The sequence below is a fragment of the Micropterus salmoides genome, unplaced genomic scaffold (assembly GCF_014851395.1).
Source record: "Micropterus salmoides isolate LMB-PRFRI ecotype aquatic unplaced genomic scaffold, ASM1485139v1 Ms_hic_scaffold_21, whole genome shotgun sequence".
NCBI classification, from domain to species: domain Eukaryota; kingdom Metazoa; phylum Chordata; class Actinopteri; order Centrarchiformes; family Centrarchidae; genus Micropterus; species Micropterus salmoides.
The window spans coordinates 14,088,588-14,115,695 of NW_024041262.1; the positions used below are offsets into that span (position 1 = coordinate 14,088,588).

Consider the following 27,108-nt stretch of genomic DNA (forward strand, 5'->3'; position numbering starts at 1 on the left):
GCTGCTGCAGGAAGTGCATTCTCTGCTGTATATTATTAATTATTGTAATATTAATTTATCAAGCTAAGTCTCCAGTCAAGGACCTTCCTCATGGGTTTGCAGAAATATTACATTCATAGTCCAGACTGAGAGAGTCAACAGATCAATTTTGGGGCAACTAAAGTAAATATCTTTTGGCCAGACATAGCCATTTTGTAGAAATGCTATAATATGGGTGAAGTTAGTCTCTATAGGAAGCATTTGAAATGTAACCTAATAGCTTGTCATAATTTTTCTTCCATAGAAGTACTCATGTTTAAACTTGGTAGCCCACTCCCGGTCATATTTGCTGTAATTTATTGCCCCCCAAACCAGCTGGCTCCTTTCGGATGGCGCTCCCTGAATGACTTTGGTTAAACTATGACGGAATTGTTCTTTGTGGTGATATTAATTTTCATGTAGTCTTCTAAAGGCTTGCTATGTATTTTTTTTATAAATATCACAAATTCTTTTAACTTTCAACATCATGTGTCTGGCAAAACTCATAAATGTGACCACACTCGAGAGCCTGGGTCTGTGCAAATCGTGGACATGTTCGTATCTGATCAACACTGCATTGTTGTTAACTGTGAATTTCTGCCCAATCTCGCTCTAATTATACTGAAGTCTCTAAAATCTGTACACTGTTTAATTCACTTGGCAATGTGATTCCTGATTTCACCTACACCAATGATTTGATTAATTCTTTAAAGTCTCCGTGTTCCTCAACCTTATATTTCATAGCTCCTCTAAAGATGGATGGATTTGGATGAGGGACGAAACGTCTTCCAGTATCTTCAACCAAGTCCAGTTGCCCTTGATTTTAACCTTCGTTGGATGACCTGGATGACTGAGAATCTTCATAGACCTCTAAACAATAGACCAAACTCTATGACTAGGAAGCAGCTGTGGTTAAATGAAAGTATTCAAAGCTGTAAAAGGAAATGCAGAAAAGCAGAACATAAATGGAAGAAATAAGGTCTCCTGGTCCTCTTTGTGGTTATGAAAGAGTTATTACTCCTTTATAATAGGATGGTGAAAGATGCAAAAACAGGCTATTTTTCTGCTCATCAGCACAATCTCAGATTTCTGTTTAAGGCTGTCAAAAAGTTAGTTAACCCAACCTTCGACAGTTACTAGAAGCACATTCATCATGGCCCTTTGTAAAAGAGAGGGAGAGCGAGTATCCTCCAGCTGTCTTGACATAATTCCAACTAAGTTAATAGATTGTATTCAGCCTCATTTGCTTTCTATTTTGAACAGCTTGTTGTGTTATGCTTGGGTCCAGACAGTCCTAAACAAACCTGGCTTGATCCTTTCTTTTCATTGTTACATGGACAGCACACATTTGTATCTTCCTGTTAAGCCCACTGACCTCAGTGTTGATTTCTCAGTACTACATGTTCGATCTAAAGAAATGGATAATGATACATTTTCTTCAGCTTAATTATAATAAAACAGAAGATGTTGTTATTGGTTCCCAGCATATCCAACATATCCTTGTACCTAAACGAATGAATAGGCTAGTTTGCCCAAAATGACATATGTGACTATTGGAGAGTATCAGCGACAGGTGTACCTGTACCATGGTGACAATAAAGACATTGTTAACATTGTGAAGTGGCCGTGGCTTGGTTAGATTTAGGAAAAGATCATGGTTTGGATTAAAATAAGTGCGTTACTCTAGTAAGTCACAAGTCACATGATGTAACTTAACTTACCTATGTAACTTACATAACTGAAGAGGACAGAGTTTTTGCGATCAGGGCCCTGAGGCTCTGGAACAACCTGCCCAAGGAAATAAGGCTGTCTGAGTCAATGCCTTTTTAAGTGTCTCTTCTAAAAACTTACTTTTTGCAGAAAGAATATATTGATTTTACCAGAGCTGACTGTTTATTTAAATTTTTTGTCTATTATCTTTTATTTTGCCTTTCATGTATTTTATCATTTATATTTTATTTCATTTTTCTCTCTGTGAAGCACTTAATCCTTTGGTTTGATAAGTGCTCTATAAGTGAAGATCCAATTGTAGAACAGCACCAACTCTTTTCCTATTCATCACTGTCAAAAATCAATCTGGCTTTGTGTTGGCTTGTTAGAATAGATTAGCTCCTCTGAGAATAGGTTATTGTATCAAACAAGTGTATTTTTGCTGCCATTGTTTTGTCAGGTTCAGGTTATAAAAAAGAGAAGTTCCACTCTTGATAGTGTTTCACTTTTTGGGTCACTGGTTGTCAAAGGAAGGTGTAATGGGGTGTTGTCTGTGCAGCAATTAAAAGCATTATTTCAGAATGTGTGCACATACTTAACAGAGAGTGAGGCTTTAATCCTGAGGCAACATTCTGCAACACCAAACAAGGTTTTATTTTTCATCTTTTTCAATCCAAACTGGAAATGAGGTGGCATACTTAAAATCTGAAATACTAGTCAAATAAGAACTTATTTATTTGACTTACCTGCTGGAATTTCGAAAAGGTAATAATAGAGATGTATCATTTAATGTGATAAACATTAAATGACATGCAGTGCACTTTCATGTTTCTATCCAGTGGAATTGCATGCAGCACTTTGATCACAACTGCAATGTTATATAATATTAGTATGTCTGTATACTTCAGGATATCTGTATGCTTGTAATTGTTCTTTGTATGGTTGCCATTGGCATTGTATAGTATGTTCAAAAATTCAGATTGCTTAGTGCTTGCTGAACTTGGTCCACAGTATATGCAACATGGGAGCTATCCAATTGTATCATTATGGCATGCAGTACTTTGCAACTTTATGGTTTATATTTGATCATTCTTTTCAATAATTAAAAAAACTCATCATCCATGAAAAAAAATGATTACTGGTGTTGCAACATTGCTACTCACATAATATAGTTTCAAAATGTTTGACAGAATCTAATAGTTTTTTTTAAGTTCTAGTGTCATTTTGAATTTGTAAGGCAGCACAAATGCTTGTGATCCAAGCTCAGCCTCATGTGTCCGTTTATTGCCAATATCACAGTATGACTACCAAGGTCTGCATGCAGGGATTAGTCACCTGGGAACTCAGCCTTATTAAAAAAAGTACTAGAATTATTTATAAAACTCATCAACAGGGCTAGCATGGCATTAGGGACTCAGAGAAGATTTGAATTCATAAACATCGAACATCCCTGGCGATTCATAAAAATTAGTCCCACAGACATAAATATCTGCTTCTCCCTCTCTCTCCCTCTCTACAATGTCAGACGTGTTATCAGTTTCCACTGCAGGGCTTTCTCTGACACCGTGTTACATCTTGATCACAGTTCACCACACCTGCAGACTATTATGGATAGACTGAAGCACCACTGTTTTATATGTTAAATTCAATTAAGGGCGGTTAAGAGCAGCACTGTGGCGTTGTGAGCCTAAAGTGTCCCTCAAATGAAGCTGCCCCAAGCCCCCGTGACTATTGGATTTCACTTCAGGGGTATGGTAGAATATCACAATTACATTTTCATTGTCAGCCAGCTCTGTCTCCATTCATGGGTAGGGCAGTAGTAATCTGACTCTGTCACAGTAATCTCTGCCATGGGAACTTCATAAATCAGTTCTAATTAAACAGGCGTCAGATTTTGCGTGACGGGAAGCAGTTAATGTTGTTCTTACTGAATGAGACCAGCTGAGTTTAGTCTCAGTTAAAGTCTCATTCAAGATGGTCTCTTTCAGTTGAATAAAGAATATTCTCAGTATTACCATGAAGACTGGAATAAACTAAAACAGGTTAAGGTGTTTACAAATCACTGACTAATTTAGACATATCAAATACATCAAAGGACGAAACATTTATATGGGATATTTTAAGCAGGATATGATTCAACTTTAAAGACATAACATATTTCTATTTTTCAGATGCTTGTTTTTGACTGTTTGCCAAGCCTTGTCCACATTAGTTATTGTTGCTATGCCTGTCATGCTTCGTGTTTTCGCACTGCACAAATGCATTTTACAATGATAGTGGTGGCATAGTATTTACCATATGTAATGAGCAGTAATTTTTAAAACAATGTGAAGTAAAGAGAACAGGTTACTCATTTCTAACTGATGGATTTATCAGCTGAAACTGTAATCTATTGATTGCTAGTGTAAGCTGATGATACCGCTAAAACTGTCAGTTGAAAATTCCATCTCTAGTTGTTCTGTTTGATTTGTTTTAAAACAGGTATCTTGTTAAAGAGTTTTTTAATGTGCACACGATGCTAGACACATAATGTCATGCTAAAATCCTGAGGCTATATCCCAAGAAAAATGGGATATAGCCTCAACTCACCAGTTGATGAATTCATGTTGAAGACATGGATATAAATGGACAGACTTGCGTATTGCAGGGTAAAGCCATAGCCTAGTTAGTCAAGTATCAAGTATCAAGCTTTGTTCTGGTGTTCTTTTAAAAGAGAAGATGTGTTGAGAATGTAACACTTTCTTATGCAGACCAAATAAAGAGTAGGATAGTGCCCTTATTGTTACTCCAAACTCTGAGCTACTAGCATCCAAGCATCTTGACAACCACAGGGTGTATGTTCCGTTTCTTAATAGGTATTGAACGTAACCTGTAAACCCTCAAAGTAATGTAGAAGGGCTGACCCCAAATAGTCGATAAAGCATCGAATCGACTGTCAATCTCACAGTCAAAGCTTTGCAGCGAAACAAGGATAATGCCATTTTGGCAAAATGGGGGTGCTCAACATCTGATTTTTCATAGAACTAACAGTTTTCTCCCAATAAATTAATATACAGCCTATTACAATATACATTTCAACGTTTAATGCTGTAAATAAACATGTAAAAATAAATTGTAATCCTAACCCTGGGTCGTCAGTGCGCATGTGTAGGACTAGCATGTGTGTTGTGGCAGAAGAGGAACACTTGCTGAAGACACCGAGCCCCAGCTTCACTGGTGTTTGCACCTCGCGGGACTTTCGGATAATTTATCACCATTGAATAACCACACAAAGAATATTATAGTGTTTTTAAATAGCCGGCTACTTGCATTAGACCTTTTGTGTTTTTGGTTTCAATAAGTCTAAAAATAAAGACACCACCATTCAAACTCTCTATGTAATGAGTTGGTTATTGCTCTTATTAGTTCATGAAGATTAGCTGCCAAACTATTTTTGGACCATTGCTGTTCTGGGGCGGGATTTAGCAAACAGTCAGTTGCATATAATAATACTGCTGGATCACTATGCTAATTATGCTAATGTGTGCGTTTGTGTGTGTGTGTGTATATATATACACATATACATATATATATGTATGTATATATGCATATATATATATATACATATATATGCACACAGTGGATCATGTGGGTGGTTGGTAAGCTAGAGGTTAAGGAAGCTAATTAGTAACCACATGTCAGTTTAAATCCTACACTGGCTGGTAAGATGGAGGGAGAGGAGTGTGACTGCGCTCTTCCTTCCACTTATCACACACTTAAACACACTATCCTTTGAGTGTCTGTATTCAACAGCCAAAATATGTTTTTTCTTATAGATCACCTGAACGGGCTATAAATGTTTGTGCTAGTAAGTGGACAGTATTGATTCTAGATGGGTTTGAGCTGCATTACCACAAAGCAATCAAAGACCAATTCATAGACACGTACACATCCAGACTCAGACAGGACCCAAATGTCTCTTTGACTGAGAACTTCAAAGAAACCTTCTATTTTCCCTTCAGCTGAACATGTTCTCCCTATAAAATGTAATTACTCTCAACCTAAGTGAAACACACTCACACACACACCCACACAAAAGCTGCACACATACACACATTTCAGCTTAATGTATTTCTCTCACTCTCTCTCCTGTATAGCATCTTTCAGAAATGCATTATGAACTGTGTCAAATGTTTCCGCTGCAAGATCTGTGATGTTGTTGCCACCGCTGGCATTTTAAATTGCGCAAAATATTTCCTTCTCTATCATCATCCACATGTTCCTATTTTTTCCATTGTGGTGGCAATCCCTGTGAAACGAACATTAACTCGCACATTTACAAGCTCAAAGATTAATCAAAGATTTTGGATTGGTGACGTAGCAGCCGTGAAGTGCAGCCACAAAATGAATATTGAATGCCATTTGAGGTTTAGATTGTGAGGGCATCTCATCGTATGCAGTTTAATGGAGTGCATTGTCAATATGGAAGGCATATTTTCATTCAAAGCTTACTTCTGTTGGGAATGTGTCGGGAAAGTGCATATAGTTCTGCTACATCAAACTCTGTATGACAGTTGCTGTTTCTTTCAGTGGCAGATGTCAATCATTTGAGTATGTTAATGTATGCTTCCACATCCTTGTTCATTGAATGCCACAGCACAGTGGCATTCAAAATGCTTTCAATGTTGCGTACTGCGCAGCTAGAAATTAGGTAAATGATCATGACTGACCTGTGTTTATGTGTTCCTGTCTCCTCATCTCTACACAGCTGGATGCTTGGTGAAGCATGGTGGTGAAGATGGTTATAACGCACTTAATGGGGCCGCTGTCATGTGGCCTGGTCAAATGGCCGAGTATAATGAGAACAGGAGTCCTTTATCTGCTGCTGCTATCAACCTGTCTCAGCCAAGACACAGACGGTAAAGGCGATCTTTATTTGTGTCCCCTCCTTATTTCCTCTCTCTATTTCAGTCACTCTTTGTCTTGTCTTTTCTTTTTGTCTTCATATTCTTTCTCTGTTTTATAATTCAGAATCAAGTCAAGTCTGTTCAGCGGGGATTTGATATCAGAATTGTGCACAGAACTTTTCTGACTTCAGGCTTATCTTAGATAGTGAGCACATGTCAGCCAGCTGTGGTGTGTCACAAGGTTTTCCGGATTCATTATTGATCCTTTTTGATGTGTGATGTCTGTTGATGATTGAAGATGAAAAGTGCTTTGTTTACACAGCCACAGCTAAATTTGTCAAAGGGTGTTAAGTTGCATATTCAGTTTGATCTTTTACCCTTTACTACAGTCTTTTCCTGTTCCTATTCCGTTTCATTGCCATCCATTATTGTTAGTATGTTAGCATGCTGATGTTCGCATCAAGTTCAAAGCAACGCTTTGCTTGAGTGCAGCCTCTCAGAGCAGCTACCATGTCTGGTTCTGGCAAACCAGATGGTTACCATGTCATAGTCCCACCCCAACCTAATTTAAGTTTTAAAATCTAGAATTAGGTATTTGGTGGAGATTCAATTTTGTAGATTGATATGCTTAAGTTCTAAATTGTTTAAAGTAAAACTAATGAAATAATAACATAATGTTTTGAATATAATTTTGGCATATTAGCCTAAATACCAACAGGCTTGTGATGGGGTGTAATCTAAATGTTTAGGTGGATGCTAAGGTTTTGCCAGGAATGTTGTAATCATCACTTTTAGTGCCCCTTCGTCTCTATCACTATGTAAGAGAAATCTGCAATTCATTTGATAATAGTAATAGTTAATTATGGGCAAAAATATGCCACAATTATTTTAAAGTTGACAAAAACATCCACACTCATATCCTCCAGAACTGAGAGCAAACTGAAGCAAAGTAAGACAGAAATGAAGTCATCACCGATGGGAGAGCTCAACATAATACTCTCTTGACTTTGTGCTCAATTTGTCAGAATATTAATATTCCATTAAACTCTTAGTCCTTGATATTTGTCTGGTTGGCATTTAGCTGTCAGGGGCTGCAGCCAAAGGTGAATGCCTGTGAGTGTATGCTTCTGTGCAGAAGTAGAAGAGGAGCATATATAAGCATCAAGCGTGTCTGTACATGTAGGTTTTTTAGTGATTTAATTGAAAACTTTCATAAATACTGATTCAACACTATTAAATAAATTACAATTTATTCCCTTTTTTAATTAAAGTATACAGTTCTATCCCTTGATTTCAGATCTCCCTGACCCATCTGCTTCTCCTCTTTTCTCCTCATTACACATGGCCACGTGCATTCAATTACACCTGTAAAAGTGTGTTTCCTAAACTGCTGCCAGGGCCTCAAAAACAGGATTGCCTGCAATATTCTGGTGGATTTGCACATAACAAGAATAGTATGTTTTAATGAGCCTGGATATTCTGGTTGACAGACAATATGTTGCTCAGCTTGGGTCCCCTCTTGACATGAGTGGTAGTGTGTTTTTAATGAGCTGGAGTCCCAGGACTAGCATTTAATTTTAGCTGTTTGGACCCCCACATGACAAGGGTACTAGTATGTTTTAATTAGCCTGGGTCCCAAGTTACAGTAAGGGATTATATTTATTCACTTTGGTTTCCCAAGTGACAGGAGTACCACTCTGTTTTTAATGAGCCTGGATCCCAGGGTGAGAGACAACATGATGTCTCAAAATCAGGTTTAACTCCTCCAAACCCTTTCACTTCTGTTTGCCCCCACCCCCCAAAAAACGTCTAACTGATTAAGATCATAATGTTTTGGTGCTCATTACTGAAAGCAGTTTGACTCATGGCACACACATAGCTTACTGTATCTATTGTTGCTGGATTCAAAATTAACATTATGCTACTCAGTGTTAATAGCATGAACTGAAATGCAAACCCTCTGCTCTGGTGAATTCCTGCACTTGACTTGACTCTGATTATGAATGCAGTTCGAGCCTGCGGTGTGTAGGCGGTGTTTCACTGGTTCTTTTAATTGAATGTGACTTATCTGTGAACATGAACAAGACACAACAGAAGGCATGAAAAAAGTTATGCTTGAGTTGTCGTATATTGAGTGCAATGTGTGTGCATCTTGGTATTCATACAGCTCTTTTTTAATGCCTAAGTACTTGTTCCTTTGCACGACAATGAAACTGCGTGCTGGTTTGTGCGTGTGTGGTAACATGCCTGTGATTATGAGGCACAGCTGCACTGTGTTTAGCTAGCCAGTCCTCTTCTTAACCGCCTTTTGTCGTTACTTTTCTTGGCAGATTAAGTATTGTTTAAGTATGAAGTTTAAATGATGTTTTCTCCATTATCCAGCCTTCACTGGTGCCACATTGACATTGAGCCTATACTGCAGGGCTATTCAATTACAAATTCAATTGGGCCGGATTTTAAAACCAGGACATGGAGATGGGCCGGACATTTTCTCACGAGTTGGGATGGGTATCATTAGGATTTTTTGACACACTTGTATTGGTACTCCTTATTGGTCCAGTTCTTTAACGATGCTCTTATCAGTCCTATTTATTACTAAATCGATGTCTTTGAAAAAATACATTATTTGAAAAAAGAATTTAATATTTTTTTTATTAACTAGGCTTAATGTTGTTTCTAGAGCAGCATCAGGATCCTGTTGGAGGACTGGTCTCTCTCCAAAGTTTTAATGTGCCATATTTTAAGGTACTGGCGAAGTAAGCTAAACAGTTAGGCTACTAAAGACAGCTTTAACGTTAGCTTATTTTTGACAATAAGCTATTAGCCAAACTAGCGCTGTGCCTGTGTAAAACCAAAACACAGCTGCGATGGATGTTAGACTGAGCAGATTAAAACTTCACGTTTTGCGTGTTTATGCTTATTAAACAGATGTGTTGGTAAAGTATTAGCTTTTTACTCACAAAGGTTTTATTGCACCACATGCTTAACGAGTGTAGTTATCGTCAAGGTTGGTAATGTCCACTAATCAGCTGGCTGACTTCGCTCTGTGTGTGCGTGTATGTGGAGGGGAGGCGCAATGCAGAGACACAGAGGAGGGGAGAGGCTGCAGGTCGGAAGCTGCGCTGTACTGGTGATTGGTACAGCACATGTTAACTCTAAGCAAAGATAAGAAGGAAACGATTTAGCTCACTCTTTAGCTACTTCCATACACCATACATGTAATTTACTTTTGTTGTATATCTCAGATTATGTATGCTGGCTGGGCCACAGGGAGGTTGCTTCTGGGCCGCAGCCTGCCAACTGACCCTTCGCTAAGCCATGCCCCAAATACGCAGCGCAGTATAGGACTCGCTCTAACTGATGTCCGACACTTTCATGGATGCGCTCCAATGACTGTAATGCAAAAGGAGTCGTTTTCTAGCTTTTTGTGGCTGTATTTTTCTAATATATGGTCAAATGCTGTTCCTGGGGTAGTAGTTACAGTCACTACCCAGAGAGGTTGAAAGGAAAAGTACGATTTATTCTCTTTCCAAAATCTAAAATAAATCCAGAAAAATGTCGGCTGTGGATTGTTCCTAATGTAATGTTAGTTAGCTAATGCTACCTAACTTCCTACTCAATGTAACGTAATAAAGCCCTGCTGTTCTGCTTTTTAATAATTGTAATAATGAATAGAGGCCTACCCAGCTTTACAAGAACAGTGTTGATCGTTCATATCTTTGTCTTTTGTCTCAATCGTAGGGGGATGCGGTGGTTCACTTGTACTGTGTGATCGGTAGGCTTTAGCTTCTATCTTTCATTTTTTTCACGTCCGTTTCAGTCAGTTTGAGTCTGAATACAACCTTCAAATGTTTAATGCACCTGCAAAACTGTCTGCTTCTTTCTGAGATTGCTTTTTCTAACAAATTTGACAATATTTCTCCAGGGAGTGCAGTAATAGACAGTGGCGGTGCCAACAGTTTGTCGGACTTAGCAACAGTAACTAAGGGGGGCGGGGCTTAGCAAAGGGTCAGTTGAATAGGGCTGCCATACTATATGCGTTGACATCAAATGCCGCATAGCACTATAGACCAAATCACATCTCCCTCCAAAATCGCTACCCTGCATGGTTGCAGACACCTGAATCACTGCCCACATCTCTTTCTCTGCAGGTCAAATACTTTATAGTAATTTAATAAATTTAGGGTTAGTATGGGTAGTTGTTTTGCGTTGTACCATCAAATGCTGTCCAACGCAGTAACATGCAGGAAATGCCTTTGTTAAGTCAATAGCACCTTTATTATGAATTTCATTTTAATAGATTGAGCAGGTGTTGTGTCCACCCCTTGTCTGGCTGTGTGAAAAATCTGCAGATGGTATATTTTGTGAGGGTGTCAGTGTGTGGATGTGGGTGGAGTTGGAGTTTTCAAGGTGATTTTAATATTTATTACTGCTTTCCTTTGTTGTTAGAGGCTTCATCTGAAGCCCTCCCTTCTCTTCTTTTTCTCTACCTTTTCTTTCTGTCTGCCATTTCTTCTCATCAGCCCCTGTCATCTCCCTGTTATACCCCCTTCTCTGAAGCAGACTGGTTTTTCTCCACCCCTTCCTCTGCTTCTGGAACTTTTCCCCTCTATATTTATTGCATTCCCTCTGTGCTGTCTTCCCTTACTCTGCTGACTCTCAATATCCTTTTTTGTCTCCATCACTGTATGTTCCTTTCAAAAGACAGCAGCTTATTTATTGTGTTAATTCAAGAAAGTGTACCAGAGACTTTGTCCTTGGCTCACACACATAGCTACATAGATAACTCTCAGTGCTACAGAGTCAGAAGAGTTCAGATAAAATATCCGGGTCTGTAAAAAGGATAAACATTATGGTAAACAGGAATAGGAAAAACACTTTTTTGTGTGTGCTGTTTTCTCTTGTTTTGTTTGTAAATTCAGATTTTTGCTGTGAGACCTCTCACCAGAGAAGAGCTCATGAACATCATGGAAACAACACCAGCTATTTATTGGACAAAGGTGCTCACACGTTTGCTCATGCAGTGAAACACCTGAGGAGAGGGAAATATGCCAATGCGCTACTGGGAATATTCCTCTCCAATGTGCACTTATTGTGCAACAAACTGGATAAACTTCAGCTACTGGTGGGGAAAAACGGAGACTTTTATTCATATTTTGTTTTATGCTTCACGGAGACATGGCTGTGTGGATCGATACCGGAATCTACTCTGTAGCTGGCAGGCTTCCAACTCTTCAGTGCAGATCGCGAAACAGATCTATCCGGCAAAACGAAAGATGGAGGTATCTGTATTTACATCAACAGTGGCTGTGGCAGTGATTCAACAGCACTGTTCTCCTGATCTGGAATATTTATTCATAAACTGTAAGCCATTCTACCCCTCGCTCCAGTCCACTAGCTCTACCTCCCCCACCTCACTAGGGACCTGGGCCCTTCAACAACTGCCCACAGCAGAGGCTCCCCACTCCCCTACAACTCTCTCCATCCTGGAGAGGTACGTTAACACATTGTTCAGAAACCAGAACCCCCACAAAGCAGCTGGGCCAGACTCGTCTCTCCATCCACCCAGGTGCACTGTGCCGATCAGCTGTTTCTGGTGCTCGCTGACATCTTTAACACCTCACTGGAGACATGCCTTGTGCCAGCCTGCTTTAAATTCCCACCAACATTCTCCTTTCTCCTTTCTCCTCCTTTAAAAAACAAGGACCACAGGACTTAACAACTACAGACTCTTGCCTGACCTCTGTGGTGAAGTCTTTTGAGCGCCTTGTGTTGTCCCACCTAAAATCCATCACAGACTCCTGGATCCCCTGTAGTTCGTCTATAGAGCTAACAGCTCTGTACACGATGCAGTAAACATGACCTTTCTCTTCATCCTCCAGCTACTGGACTCCTAAGGAACTTATGCCAGGATCCTGTTTGTGGATTTCCACTCTGCCTTAAACAGCATCATCCCGCCTCTGCTGCAGGACACGCTCTCAGCTGAGTGTGCCTGACTCCACCTGTCCACAAACATGACTCTGACTCTTGGACCATCAGCTTCGGTTCCCCTCAAGGATTCAAAATTTACCTCCTCATAAAATGTTTGTGGTATTTTCTAACCAGCATTGTCAACAAGTTTGCCAATAGGCTGTCTTCTTCGTCCTTGTCTTCGTCGGAACATTGCTACGTTTTGGGATACAAATAAAACACGGACCCGCTCTATTTTGATTTCTAGATTGAAACAGAAGTTAAGAGTTTCTTGAGCATCTGTATTGTGATGGATTTCCAAGTGAAACTGAATATTTGGGCAGGTTATTGTTACAAGAATAATTTCAATCAAATCCTTCTGATGTGATTGGATTGCTCAAAAATGGATGTAGCTTAGCGAACACAGATAGAGCTGTGGAGATACAGATCTGAAGAGGGCTTTTTACCTCCACACACACATCCCTCACCCATGTTGTCAAGTGCGGTTTTATATGATAGCGGGGTAGGCTAGCCATCACAAATCACATTTGATAATGGTGGTCAAAACTCCACAAGGTACCTTTAAAGCACAGACATGACATTGACATAGATCTTCTCAACTCTTTGTCAGAAAGAAAGCAAATAAACATATTACCTAAAATGTCAAACTATTCCTTTTAAAACATTATTTAAAATATATTTTTAAAATCCAGGTTATAGTTACAGACAACAGTGGGGACCCTGCACTTGCTGGCTACCGTAAGAGCATTTGGGGTTACTGGAGGGGTGTTTTATGTATTTCCACCATGTGTTCTCAAAACAACTATCGTCTGATTACCACCACTACCACTGTCATCTGTGTTCAGCCCTGCTCTGGCTGGGAACAGACCTGACATACTGAGACAGAGACAGAGAGAGAAAGAGGGAGAGAGTCAGGATAATGGATAAGCCAGCACTGTGACAAAGTGGTGATCCCTACAACACTGAGTCTGTGTGTTTGTGTGTGTGTGTGTGTGTGTGTGTGTGTGCAAGCGGGTCTACAATCCGTTTTCTCCAGAGATACATCAATCTAACACAAGGTCACGCTGTCTCTCCTCTACAATCCTTTCCTTTTACTCCTCTCCTTCTCCTTTCTTCTTTCAATCTCTTCTCTACCAATCCTCCCCTTCTTTTTTCTCCCTTGTCCCCCTGAATAGTCTCCTCTTTCCTCTCCAATTTTGTCACCTGTGCTTTTCCTCTGTCCTCCATGGATGAATGGATCTGTGGGGAGGATGGATGGATAGATGAATGGGTGATGGATGAACGGCTGGCTGGTTGGGTAGAGGAGGGAAGACAGAGAGGAATCGGACCCCAGGGAGAGGTCTAGATTGGTGTACCTGCTGATGGAAGCTTAAAAAGGACATGATACACGAGTACTTTTAAAGAAAAAAAAAACACCCTTTCTCAAGTCTGTCTGCTCCTGTATTTCAACCTTTTACTGCCATATCTCTCTATCCTCTTGTTTGAAAGATTGCGTATTACATTTTTAGAAGTCACGCCTGTCAGCCAGCTAGTCAATTCTGTGGCAAAACTTTTTGCTATATGGACTGAAATGTATTGTGAGCCATGTTGCGGAACAGATAGCAGGGAATCGGTGAGAATGAATGGAAGAAATTACTGGCTTGGCTTCTTGTTTTAACATTTTCATTTACACAGTTTTAATAATGTGCTTTTAATAAGTAAATTATCTCAAAGAGCCTCTTTGCATATTAATTGAGTTATATCAAAAAGCCCCAATTTATAATCAAATTACAAACCCTGTGGAACCCTATTAATGGGTACACACCCACGCACACTGTACTGTGGAAATGCTACATACTTGTACACATATTGTTCACAATATCAGGTCACTGTGATGCCATTAATCCTCATTAACTGTGTTGTGTGCATATGAAAGAGACACTCAAAAACCCCTTTTTTCTACAGATTTTGCTGCAATGTTTTAAGGGGTATTCTGAAAATTGTGTTTTTTGTGGGAGTGACGTCACTACAGAACTTACCCGATGGAACTGCATATTAAATGGCAGGGCTCTTCCATCTTCTCTCTTGTTATATTATCCTTTTCACTTCAGTCTTACTCTTTAGAGTGGACAGTTTCATCACAAAATGTTTACGTGGTCATTTTTGTATGTGTGCCACATACAAATTCTGTGGCCATCAATCAACAGTGGAGTTTTTTCAAGCCCCTCTCTCCTTTAAGAGAGGAATCTTTTCAGAAATCTGATCAACACAGACGTCTCTTGAGATAACTTCAGTTTGCCTTTTTTGTAGGTTGGCATATTATTCCAGCATGTTTTGGAGTTCACCATCACTGAGTTTTTCCATTCACAATCTAGACTCCAGGCAAGGTAGCCAAGCGAGCATATAACAGATGGTAACAACCAGACTGCAGTCAAGTACAACTTCAACTCAAATGAGCACAAATATGGCACAGTATAAAAATGATTAAAAAGCTTAAGAAACTATTTTCAACTCTTGTTAGAAAGAAAATGTTAAACCTGAAATTAGAAAGTTAGCAGCTACACACTACACACATCTCAACTTTGTTGCCGGATATTCTTCTCATCCATCTCTCATCAAGACAGCGAATAAGCATATTTTCCAAAATATCAAGCTACTGCTTTAAGGCTGTTTGTTTTACTTGACTACATTGCCAACACTGTTCAACACATTGCCCACTGGATAAAAAACAAGAATACAGAACATTATAATCTTTAGAGGACTGCCTGCTACGTCTCCAGTCATATGAAATGGGCCCACAGTGCATTATTCACAGGCCCAGTCTGAAACATCTTGAAACGAGTCAATTATTTCAGTGGAAGCAGGCCAGTGTGATGGATCCGATGCCTTTAGTATTCGTCACTTAGGAGGAAAACATCCTCAGCTTGCCAATTCTTTATCCTAGTCCATGTCATCTGATCCTGTGCCATGGAGTTAGAGGGATAGTAAGCGATTCTGCAGATTGTTGATATTTAAACTCAACTGCTGAACAAATCGTTAAGGATTATGCGAGTAACTTAAACAGTAACAAATAGTAAACAAACATCATCAAACGAATGACATAGAAGCACACAAACACAGTATCCAAAACATGACGGAGTAAAAAACTAGTGCAAATTATTTGAAATAGTTTTTAAAATAATACCGTAACTGACAAGAGAACTATACAGATGCAAAGCGAACAAGGAACGTAACATCTCTGGTAATATTAGACTACCTAGTACCATAGCATTTCATTTCAAGTAGTCATAATAAATCAACCAAAATAATCCCAATGTCTAACTTGTATTTTTAGGTCTCCATGGCAATAAAACCCTTTACAAAAAAACACATGGCCGATTAGGAAGATTAGCTTAGCATAAAGACTGGAAACAGGGGGAAACAGCTAGCCTGGCTCTTTCCTGGCCTGACTCTAAAGCACACTTATTAAAACAATGTGTCTTGTTTGTTTAATCAGTACAAAAACTGAAGTGTAAAGACATCCATTTGTGGTTTTAAAGAGGCTCGAGGAATGTCGACATATACTGTGACAATAACACAACATTGAAGCCCATATTAATTTCTTTGTTGTGGGCATTGTGAAAGGTTTACTTTCTCTGTGCAGTGACTCATTCTACGTATTCTGACACACACAAAAACACACAATCAGCCTTGCAGGTGCCCCACTGAGTCACAGTCATACCATGAATATTTCATGGTAACTCTAGCATGCGTGAGCTTCGAGTGCAGAAAGGCATACAGGCTCGACTCTGAAAATTGTGTAAAGTGACATGAATGTGCACATGGAGTTATGTTGTGAAGAAATGGTTCCTAAGCAGCATGCGCATGTGTGTTTCATGGAGACAGTTGCTAAGGTGTGTGTGTACAACAATAGTAGATTTCAACCAGCTCAAGCCTGTTCTCTTGGGTGATTTCTGTGGTCTTCGGCTGCAGTCACTAGCCTCTCTTCTTCCCTAGTCGACTTTGTTCTTAATGAGGACTTTTTTTCCTGCCTATCTTGGCAACCCATACCTGCTTATTCTGCCTGCCAAATTTAGATGGACAGAATTTGAATAGTAAATAAAAAAGATATTGATTGAAACACTACTGGTTTAAATAAAGAGGCATTGGGTGGATGATAAATTTGAAATGACTCCCTGTGATACTGTCTGAATGGCGAGGTCTATTTCAAAGTTTTGAGTCGCATTTTTTATGTGGTCCACACCTTGAATGCTCTACCCTCATTTCCCATAATAACTTACCATGGAGCTTTTCATCACCTTGACAAAAACCTGGCATTAGATGGACTTATGCACTCGCTCATGCACAAAGTCTTTTCAGTGATTATTTTTTTTACTGGGAAACTTTGAAAGAGGAGGGTCACAAGTGTTAGCTTACAGGAGAATAAGTGAGTGCTTACAGGAAGACAAGTACATCTGATTGAAGGAAGAAATGCAGAAGTAAACTTTTGAGGGTGAGCATGAGTAGACACTTAACGGGGATAAGTACCTGTATACATGAGAACCTTAACTTTACTATAGGAGCACTTTTATCAGATGTCTCATACAAACAAGTGTTCTCTTGGAAATACGCCTGTGACCTATTCAAATTCATCCTGAATTTTCTCCCCAGTGCAGCTTTCAGTAAGATTCTGAACATTGGGTAAACTCAACTGTCATGCACAGAGAGCGTAAATGACTGTAACACATAATTCAAATTAAATTAAATTAGCATTACCTATCCTTTCCAGGTATTCAGAAGGTAAAGAAAAGATTTAGCTCATTTAATTTTCATATCTTATCGTGTTCATCTGTCACTTTAAGTTACAACCCGGACTGTTTACTGTTTCATCCCATTTCGTTTTTATTATTTGAGGGGGTTCAGCAGAATGACAGGTAGAGCGAGGGAGGCAGATGAGAAGAGACAGAGGAGGGAAGAAACCGAGGGGAGAGGAAGCGACATTGATGCCCCATAGAGAACAAATGGCTGGTTAGTAATAGATGAGGGGCATCAACTTACACTGAAGGATAAAAAGGCAGCCAAGCAGGGGATACACATCTGTCATCTGCTGTTCACACACACACACACACACACACACACACACACACACACACACACACACAAACGCACACAAACATACACAAGCCAGCTGGTAGAGTGTAACTAGTGACTATGGTTCCATGGCTCATGCATCTTTCTGGATTGCTTACCTGAAACGCACCCGTAGAACAGTTTCAAAAGAGAGAAGGGGTAAAATTCTCGCTCACCACCACCTGGGTTGATGGACAAATGGATTGGATTTTTTTCAACATAACAAGGAAACCTGGAATATCCGATCCTGGCATATAAAACATGTTTAGTTGGAGCGAGAGATCAGGGTCTTGGTTAAATATCAAAAGTCAGTCAATTGCAGCTAGGGTAGGCAATATATTTTAGAAGCATTTTTGTTATATTTGTTAAAGTTCTCTTTGCATCCCGACAGCAATCAATAAATAAAATGCTCTGACACAAAAAATTTTAAAAGATTTCGTAGGTGGATGTTGTAGGACTGTAATAAACATGGCCTACCTACCTGTCATTAATTGCACATGAAAATTTATTTTAGGTGAGTGGCTGTGGATGGAGGCCTGAAGGGATGGGGTGGGATTTTTTTTTTTCAGCTGGATAATTTGAAGATCTAGCTGTCTCTTGCTTGTTTCTCCAAAGTTGCCTACACCAGCTTTAAGGCAAGGCAAGGCAAGGAAAGTCTATTTGTATAGCACATTTCAACAACAAGGTAATTCAAAGTGCTTTACATAAAACATAAATGCAACAGGTGAAATATAAAAAAGTTTAAAAGCAACATAGGGAAATTGAAAAAATACACATTAAAAAATAATAACAGTTACAGTGCAGTGTACAATCAGGGTTAAAAGAGTTAAATGGAAAATAAAAACAGGCTGAGGGGATGAGCAAATAATTGAGTTACAATTATTCTGAAAAGAGAATAAACAGAGAAGTACACTTAATCTACTCTCTCTAGCTAGCCTGTACACAGGTCCATAGCAATCTTTGGGTCCACTGACACTCCAAAAACCCTCGGACACTACAGAGAAACCAGGACGTGTCTGTCCGCAGGCCACTTTGATCCAGTTATACTCTGGACCCACCTGCGCATTTACAGGTGGACAGAGGTTCCTGCAAATCAGATTTAAGACCACTTCCTTCACTCTGTTCAATCTCGCTCTCATTATCTTTTCACTCATTTACCTACTCATTTCTCACTGTGTAAATATTTAATTAAAAGCAATGGTAAAAAAGCTAAAAACAAAGAAAAAGAAAACAGGACAATAAAGGTTACAGTGCAGTGTAAGTTATCAATCTACTAGTTGAAAGGCAGTGGTAAAAGGAAAATCTGAAATATTTAATTAAAAGCTATGGTAAAAAGAAAAGCCTTCAGTCTTAATTTAAAAGAACTGACAGTTTCAGCAGACCTGCAGTTATCTGGGAGTTTGTTCCAGATATACGGAGCATAATAACTGAACGCTGCTTCTCCTTGTTTAGATTTGACTCTGGGGACAGAAAGCGAACCTGCCCCAGACGACCTGAGAGGTCTGGATGGTTCGTAACGAAGCAAAAGATCAGAAATGTATTTTGGCCCTAAACCATTTAGTGCTTTATAAACTAACAGCAGGATTTTGGAATAAATTCTTTGACATACAGGAAGCCAATGTAAAGACCTCAGAAGTGAAGTGATGTGATCCACCTTTCTGGTCTTAGTTGCAGCTGTCTGATGGATTTCTTGGGGAGCCCTGTAAAGACACTGTTATAGTAGTCGAGTCGACTGAAGATAAATGCATGGATAAGTTTTTCCAGGTCTTCCTTTAATCCGTGATATATTCTTCAGGTGATTGTAGGCTGACTTTGTAATTGTCCTAATGTGGCTCCTCAAATTCAGGTCTGAGTCCATGACTACACCAAGATTTCTGGCTTGATTTGTGGTTCTTAACACACTAAGGGATAGTTTGACATTTTGGGAAATAGGCTTACCAAAATTTGTGTTCTTTCCAAGAGTAAGATAAGCAATACCATTGTCTTGACTGTTGTTAGTACTTTGGTTTTGTGCTCTTATTTTTCCTGTGTTTAGTCTGTCATGGTTTGGGGTTTTGTGTTTTTTCTTTGTAGCTTTGTTTATTCTTTTGTTCATGTTTAGTTCTCTTAGTACCTGCCTTATCTTAGTTCATGTCTTGGTATTCACTCCTGGTTCTGTGTTTGTATTATTTTAGTCTTGTCTGCTTTGTGTTTTGTTTTGTCCCAGTCTTAGTCTGTTCCTTCTTTGGTTGTAGTTTATTTGTATTATTAAGTTTTCTGTGTGCTAAGTGTTGGTTTGTATTCTATGTCTGGTGATTGTTTAGTTGACATTGTCTCGTCTTGCGCGCTTGTTTCCTATTGTGTTTAGTTTGCTTTTTGATGTTAAGTTGTGTTGCATTTTGGTCTGGTTATGTCTGTTTCCCCCTGTGGTCACTCTGCCTGCCTGTGTGTCTGTGTCTGATTGCAGAAAAAAAAAACTGACACAGACTTCAGTGTAGACAAGACAAATATCCACACTATGAACAAAAACAATATAGACATATTGACAAATAGTGCAGTGTGCAGAGTGCAAAGGATGCAGGAGTATGTACATGTCGGAGGTGGATGTGATCTACAGGTACATATGCATGCATACATGTACACAGTGCAATTAAGCATAGTGCAAAGGATGCTGGAATAAATAAGTATTAAGTATTTTGTGCAGGATTAATGACTTGATGTAGGTGGATTAGGTATACAGTATCTACAGTATGACAATATAACAGTATGAACAGCACTGAAATACAGAATGGTGAATAAATAATAAGTGTTAGCCAGTAAACAGGTGGCTGATTAGAGGCAGAGTTACTGGGTTATTGCACAAGAATTGTTCCCGACACCGTGAGTCAAATCAGCTGTTCATCAGAGTGATGGCTTGTGGGAAGAAACTGTTCCTAAGTCTGTTGGCTTTGGCGTACAGTGCTCTGTAGCGCCTACCAGAGGATAGTGATGGATGTGCAGAGGACAGACTGGATGATAGTTGTGTAAAAGTGGATCAGCAGGTCCTTAGGCAGGTTGAGCTTCCTGAGCTGACGCAGGAAGTACATCCTCTGCTGGGCCTTCTTGATAATGGTGTCCGTGTTGGGCTCCCACTTCAGGTCCTGGGAAGGATTCCACAGCAGACACAGGCCTGTTGAGTATGGTGACAGGGGGGCAGAGTGGGGGGGCTCCTCCTGAAGTCCACAGTCATCTCCACAGTTTTGAGCGTGTTAAGCTCTAGGTTGTTCTGACAGCACCAGAGAGCCAGCTGATCAACCTCCCGTCTGTAGGCCGACTCATCACCGTCCCGGTCGTCAGCAAACTTCAGGAGTTTCACAGATGGATCTCTTGAGGAGCAGTTGTTGTGCAGAAGGTTTTAGTCGGCACACACATGTCCTCACAAAAACTCATGTAAGATGTCACAGTGTGCAATAGTATGAGCAGTTGAAAGCCCAATCTTTAAGAGCTCTTCTCCAGTAAATGTTACCAGAGAGGGACGGCAGAAAACAGTGTTAATAAACAAAAACACAAAAAGCACTACAGAGTGTAGTCCAGAGGCTGCCATCTGCGGAGCCATCTTGTTGCAAGCTGTGTCTGTGTAGAGTTGTGTAATTATTTGTTAACATACTAAGTTTGGTGTTATTCTTGTTACAAACAACTAGGATGTTTATTCTTGAAATATCCCACTTTTTAACAACCGATTTGACCAGTGTCATATTTATATGTAAAACTGGTGGGGCACCAACCATTTCAAAACATAAATACCAGTAAAACTACAATACTCTCTCTTGCTTCTGTGTTTTTTAACATGTCAACGAACAGCATGGCTCCACAAAACACTTAACATGAGAGAGCGAGAGAGGAGTGCATTGACATAAGTTACAGTACCACTGTCACAAACCTAGAATAAGCAGACACAACCAAGCTCAGAACAAATGAGCCTACAGGGCCATATCAAAGAGCAGTAAGCTCAACACCAATGAAGTCAACGACGCGCAAAGACAAAGTTTTAGGGATCCAGAGCCTTTCTATAGCCGCTTTCCACAGAGATCCTGCAATCAAAACGGAAAGAATGTCAGCCAATATATATCTCATTCCCGGCTCCATACCTTTTATACAGTGCAGCGAATCAGCAAACTATAATAAGGCAGTATGAAAGTGGCTATGTGACAACAACATCATGACAACAACCGTATTCTGTAGCCTAGTCTCAACCGATCCAGCACAACAATTTGCCCATGCAGGGACCAGCAGCAGAGTCAGGATGATAAAAGATGCTTTCACTCACCAGAGCTGAGGCCTCACGTCAGGAGAAAGGCAGTCTGACAGTTTTTCCTCTGGGCAAACTTCTGGGTGACTGAAGTTTTTCAAACAGACCGGCGACTCATCGTGGCCCCGCAGTGTTTGTTGTGCTACTCACTGGAGCGCTTGTTCCAGTTTCACAGCATCGTCCAGATGACTCCTGCTGTTCTCATATTTTGCAATCCTTTCACAAAGATGAAGGTGAAAACAGGCACAGGACGGTCTCCCTCAAAGCATAACGTTAACAGCCAGTCACACGCGGCGCTGTCAGGGCTTCAGTGTTCTTACCACGTTAGCTTGCTGTTAGCGATGGTGCTAACCTGTTGCCTTCTGCAGACTATTAGCTCTCATGCATAGTACAATACACAAAACTGTGTAGCAGTGTGACAAACTTATTATAAACTAGCCAGGCTACTAACTGTCTCTGTACATTAATTAAATTAGACTTTTCTTTCTTCTGCAGCTTGTTGCAGCCTCAACAGACAACACACACATTCGACACAACACCGGTGTACTCCGCTCTGCTCTGCCTGTTAGTCCCGCCCCTTAACCAGTCACAATTTTAGAAACGGAGGCCTCTCCTAAAATAAACATCACAGTCTGTCACACCTCAGGGTCAGAGGTTGCCCTCTTAAAGTGACAGAGCCTAATATGAGAACACATAATTGCTGCTATTGACCTTTTAACTCAAACCAAGGGGTTACATAACATAAACAGTATATAGCATTTTATGCATATGCTCCTTGCCAGGGGGGGCCACTGGGGAGCTGGTTGACCGTCAACGTTAAATCAGTGATCGAGCTAGTCGTTATGTCTGAACTACTCAACGACGTCTAAAAACGGCTCCCTGACGTCATCACTGACACATCACAGACGCCAGCCAGATATCTAGCATGCTAAACATCTGGAGGAGTCGGCCGACTCGACATCCACATTCAGCCAATGACAGCAGGCAGCTGGCAGAGCAGACAGCTACTTTTTCACTGCAAAACACTTTTTACTCATCTCCAACTCTCTCTGTAGCACAGATGATCCCTGCTACCTGTGTGTGCTAATCAATTATTTCACCCATAATCTTTGTCTTTATAATTGCTAGCTTCATAATAAGCTGTTTCGTGTGTAGGCTCGTGTCATTTCCCGTTTCACATTTCACGTGTGTTTTCTTGAAAAAACGTGGTTTGGAGACCAGCGTTGAGTGACACAGTCGCAGTCAGCTCATGTAGTATGTGACCCCCTGTCACCGATCAGTCACGTAGCATGAACGCCACAACGACTTCAAGACTCCCCATTACAAGATGGCAAGTTGTGTAGTGTGAAAAGCATGGCCATCGGCCGATGCTGAAAGTCGTGTAGTCTGCACGAGCCTCACTAATTAACAGACTGTATCTTGTTTGTTTGATCCATGCAAAAATTGCAATGCAAAAATGTCATTCTGTGGTTTTAGATGGTTTTGATGAACAACAGTTTATCCACTTGCCCAGCACTTCTATACAGCACCTCCTTGCAGGATGTCTCAGTGTGATTCCAGCTGTCACCAAGCAATAGTTAATGCTTATAATGTACCTCTTACTAAAGCCACAAATTGTTGTTTTTTGCAATATGGTTAGTATTGTCCTTCTTATCACACTCTCAAAATGAATGCGAATAAGTGTGTTTCCCAAAATGCTGAACTATTCCTTTAATATTTAACTAAAAGCACTACTGTGCTTTGGGACACAGAACACGAACCCTGTGTCAAAGTCCTGTGCTTTGTATACTCATCTATCCACCCCAACCTCTCACTGTGACTTCAATGCAGTATAAGCAGTAATAACTTTTAAGCTTTGAGTATACTATTGTTGGTACAGTTTGAACTTCTTTACTTGTCATGCTGCCTGACAGAATAACCATCTCTGAATGCTAGCTCGAACAAATTCTTAGTCTTCTTAGTTGCTAATAAACGATGTAGACAAGCTTATTCATAGCTAATATGACAACTACGAGCGTAGTTAATGTTTAAGCATCTTTGCCACTAGATATGTCATACACTTACAAAACAACAAGTGTAAAATGTATAGTAAAGTGCATAAGCTGGCATTTGGCTTGATTTGAGGGTCAGTTGTAAATCATTATGCCTTTGAAAACATTACTGGGCCTCCTTCTCAGAATGACAAATTGGAAAACCAATCCTTTTCAGCACTGAGATAAGCTAATTCGGAGCCCTAGGACAGTTTAATCTATATTTGGGTACATTCAATACTGTCTCCCATAGTCAGAAATAAGACACAATACCAATGAATCCTGGGATAATCTATGATGTCCTACAGTTGTATCGCTTAATCGGGGAGAGAGTCCAAAAGAGAGAAAGTGTGATCATAGATCCATGAAGTTTATTTTCTAGGTGAGCAGATAGATATCTGTCTTCCAGCCTCCCCCGTGGGATATTTCCCAACTGTCCTCGAGAGCTGTACAATAATTTTACCCTGCCTGGTGAATGTGGGTGTTCTTGTATTTCCGTATTCTGGCAAGGACAGAGGGATAAAGGAGAATCCTTGAATGTCGGTCCTTTTTTCCCCTCTGAATGGGCCCATTTTAAGCCTCCAGCTTGGGTTAAAATTATTTCTCGTCATAGTAATACAGTAAGTGCGGGTGGTGGCTGTGAATGGAGGTGGAAAAGCTTACAGAGATAAGCACATGAACATTTCTATACTGTAAGCCTAAATGTAAACACACTTGCTTGTCCTCTGCTTATTTCATGTTTGACTCCCCACTCCCTCCTCCCCCTTTCTATTGGTTGTCTTGTTGTCGTACTTTGCTCTGAAGTTTCATTCTTATCCTTCATGATTTCTTTCTTCTGCTCTTTCCTTCTTTCTTCCTTCCTCCCTTGGATACTACCATCCTGCTTCTCCTCTCTCCTTCCTGATGGAATGTGGCTGTCCCAAACTGTAGACTGGCAATATGAGGGTAAGAACTATCTCTTCTCTCTTCCTCTGTTAACTGTATGTTCAGTCACTGTTATTAACCCCCATAAACCCTAGAGGGATGATTGTAGGGGGTTTATGCCTGTATTTACCAATTATTTTTCTACTACATTTCACTCTGATTGTATGATTATATAAGAAAACAATGAGGCTAATAAGCTCTCGATTATATCTTACAGTCGTACTCAGCATTTCTTTGCCATGATGTTTTATTTTATTTTTCGTTTTATTTTGTTTTTTACTATTTCTATTTTTCTATAATGAGTGTTTCCCCGTCCATCATCATTTTCTTCTGTCTAGATACAGATATTTTTCTCTCCTCTTGTTTTTTACTTTCCTCTGCTAACCCCATACACCTCTTTTCTCTACTCCTCTCCTATTTTCACCTTAATGTATAATATACATATATATATATGTATGTATGTATGTATATATGTGTGTATATATATATAAACAAATATATATATACATACATGAAATTTAGGAAAATGTTTTGCTCACTATATATATATATATAGAGAGAGAGAGAGCAAAACATTTTCCTTTTAAATACTAACATGCACAAGTAAATCCATATGCTTCACAATTGAGTTCAGGCTTTTCTAAAGCAGATAAAGCAGTGAAACCTGAGAGGTTACCAATGATAACTCTAAATTTTCTCTTTTTCTTTTTCACCCTCCCAGAATGTAAATTGTCTCGGTCGGGTCCTCCTGCTACCATCGTTGCCATAGACGAAGAAAGCCCCAACGGTAAAGTATTCAGAACATTTTTAAGATAATCATCACCTTTTACCGTTTGTTACAAACAAACACTGTTAGATGATCATGACCTTTTCAGATGATTGGCATGGTATGTAACCCATAGTCATTAATATTCATTAGATAACTGTGTAACTGTGTTGAAGTTGGATCCCCGTTCCGGGAGATAAGACATTAAGGTCATTCAGTTTGAGCTAAATCCCTGTGTATGAGCATAAACAACAAAAATATGTGTGTTTGATTGTGTTTGTGTCTTTCTATGTGTGAACGCATGCATAAAAGAAGAGTTTGACATTTTAAGCAATACGAATATTTGCTTTCTTGCTGAGAAAGAAGACCAATATCTTTCTTGTATAAATGTGAAGCTACAGCCAGCAGCCGATTAGCTAAGCTTAGCTTTAAGACTGGAAGAGAAAGAACTAGCCTAGCTCTGCCAAAATCTGCCTACCAGCACTTTCAAAGCTCTAACTAACATGTTAAATCTTATTTGTTTAATTCATACCTGGAGTCTCGATAGGTTACCAGGCAGGAAGTGACTGCACCCAACCAAGAAATATTGATGGTTTCTATTAATAACAAAATCCAAAAATCTTAATTTATATGTTTGTTTGATTAAACAAACACAATGTGTTAATTAGTAAGCTTTTGATGTTTAAGTAGGTAGATAATATAAAAATAAAAATATAATGAATTATTTATGTTTTCCCAGACCTTTATGTTGTGTGCCAAGTGGTTGTTATGGAAAGAGGTCCTTGAGTTAGACAACAATGACAGACATTTGTTTGACTAGAAGTCCTAGTTTGAATATTTTAGACAATTTTTCTTCTCTTCTCTTCTCTCCTACCGCATTGAACCACATGACTAAACAAATATAAGGCTGCCAAAGTTTTCAGACACCTTTTATCAGAGCACCAAAGAAAATATTTTCAGTGTGTGTTTTTGTTTCCAGAGTTAGTTCAAACTGTTTAAGACCTTCTTAGCTAATTTAGACTCTACAGAGGAACATAAACAAGCACACAATCCCAGAGTCTCCTTGGGACTGTGTTTTAGTGCAGGCTTTTGTTTATATGAACATAATTTTTGTGAAGTTCAGAGGAGGTTATTTGTGGAGGGATCACATTTTAATTGATGAGTTTAATGCTTACTTTGGTCACAAGTAAATTAAGGCTTATGTTAGCCTTGAGGAAGGCCACTAAATCTTATGGGGGGAAGGTGAAATGAACACAGACAAGTTGGTCTGTGTGGTTAAATCGCCCTCTTATCTCCAGCCTATAGATTACTGCTCAGAATCAGAAACCTGTCAAGATGTTTGCCATGTCTGCTTTTCAACTAAGTTTTAAATTGTGAGACCTGATCGCTGTAATCCTAACTGACAAAAAGAGATTAGCATAGCAACACCAGACAGAAAGGAGAGCTGCG

The 27,108-nt window shown here is 39.6% G+C and overlaps 1 protein-coding gene across 3 annotated transcripts in view; it reads left to right on the forward strand.

Moving 5' to 3' along the window:
* Nucleotides 1-6,472: 6,472 nt before the first annotated feature.
* LOC119916194 (protocadherin-15-like) overlaps nt 6,473-27,108 on the forward strand; it is a 176,623-nt gene continuing 155,987 nt past the window's right edge. For all 3 annotated transcript variants that reach the window (XM_038736122.1, XM_038736123.1, XM_038736125.1), the window contains exons 1-3: nt 6,473-6,626; nt 24,900-24,914; nt 25,615-25,680. In XM_038736122.1, the coding sequence (XP_038592050.1) occupies nt 6,494-6,626; nt 24,900-24,914; nt 25,615-25,680 (214 nt within the window). In that variant the 5' untranslated portion in view covers nt 6,473-6,493. The remainder of the gene's footprint in view (nt 6,627-24,899; nt 24,915-25,614; nt 25,681-27,108) is intronic.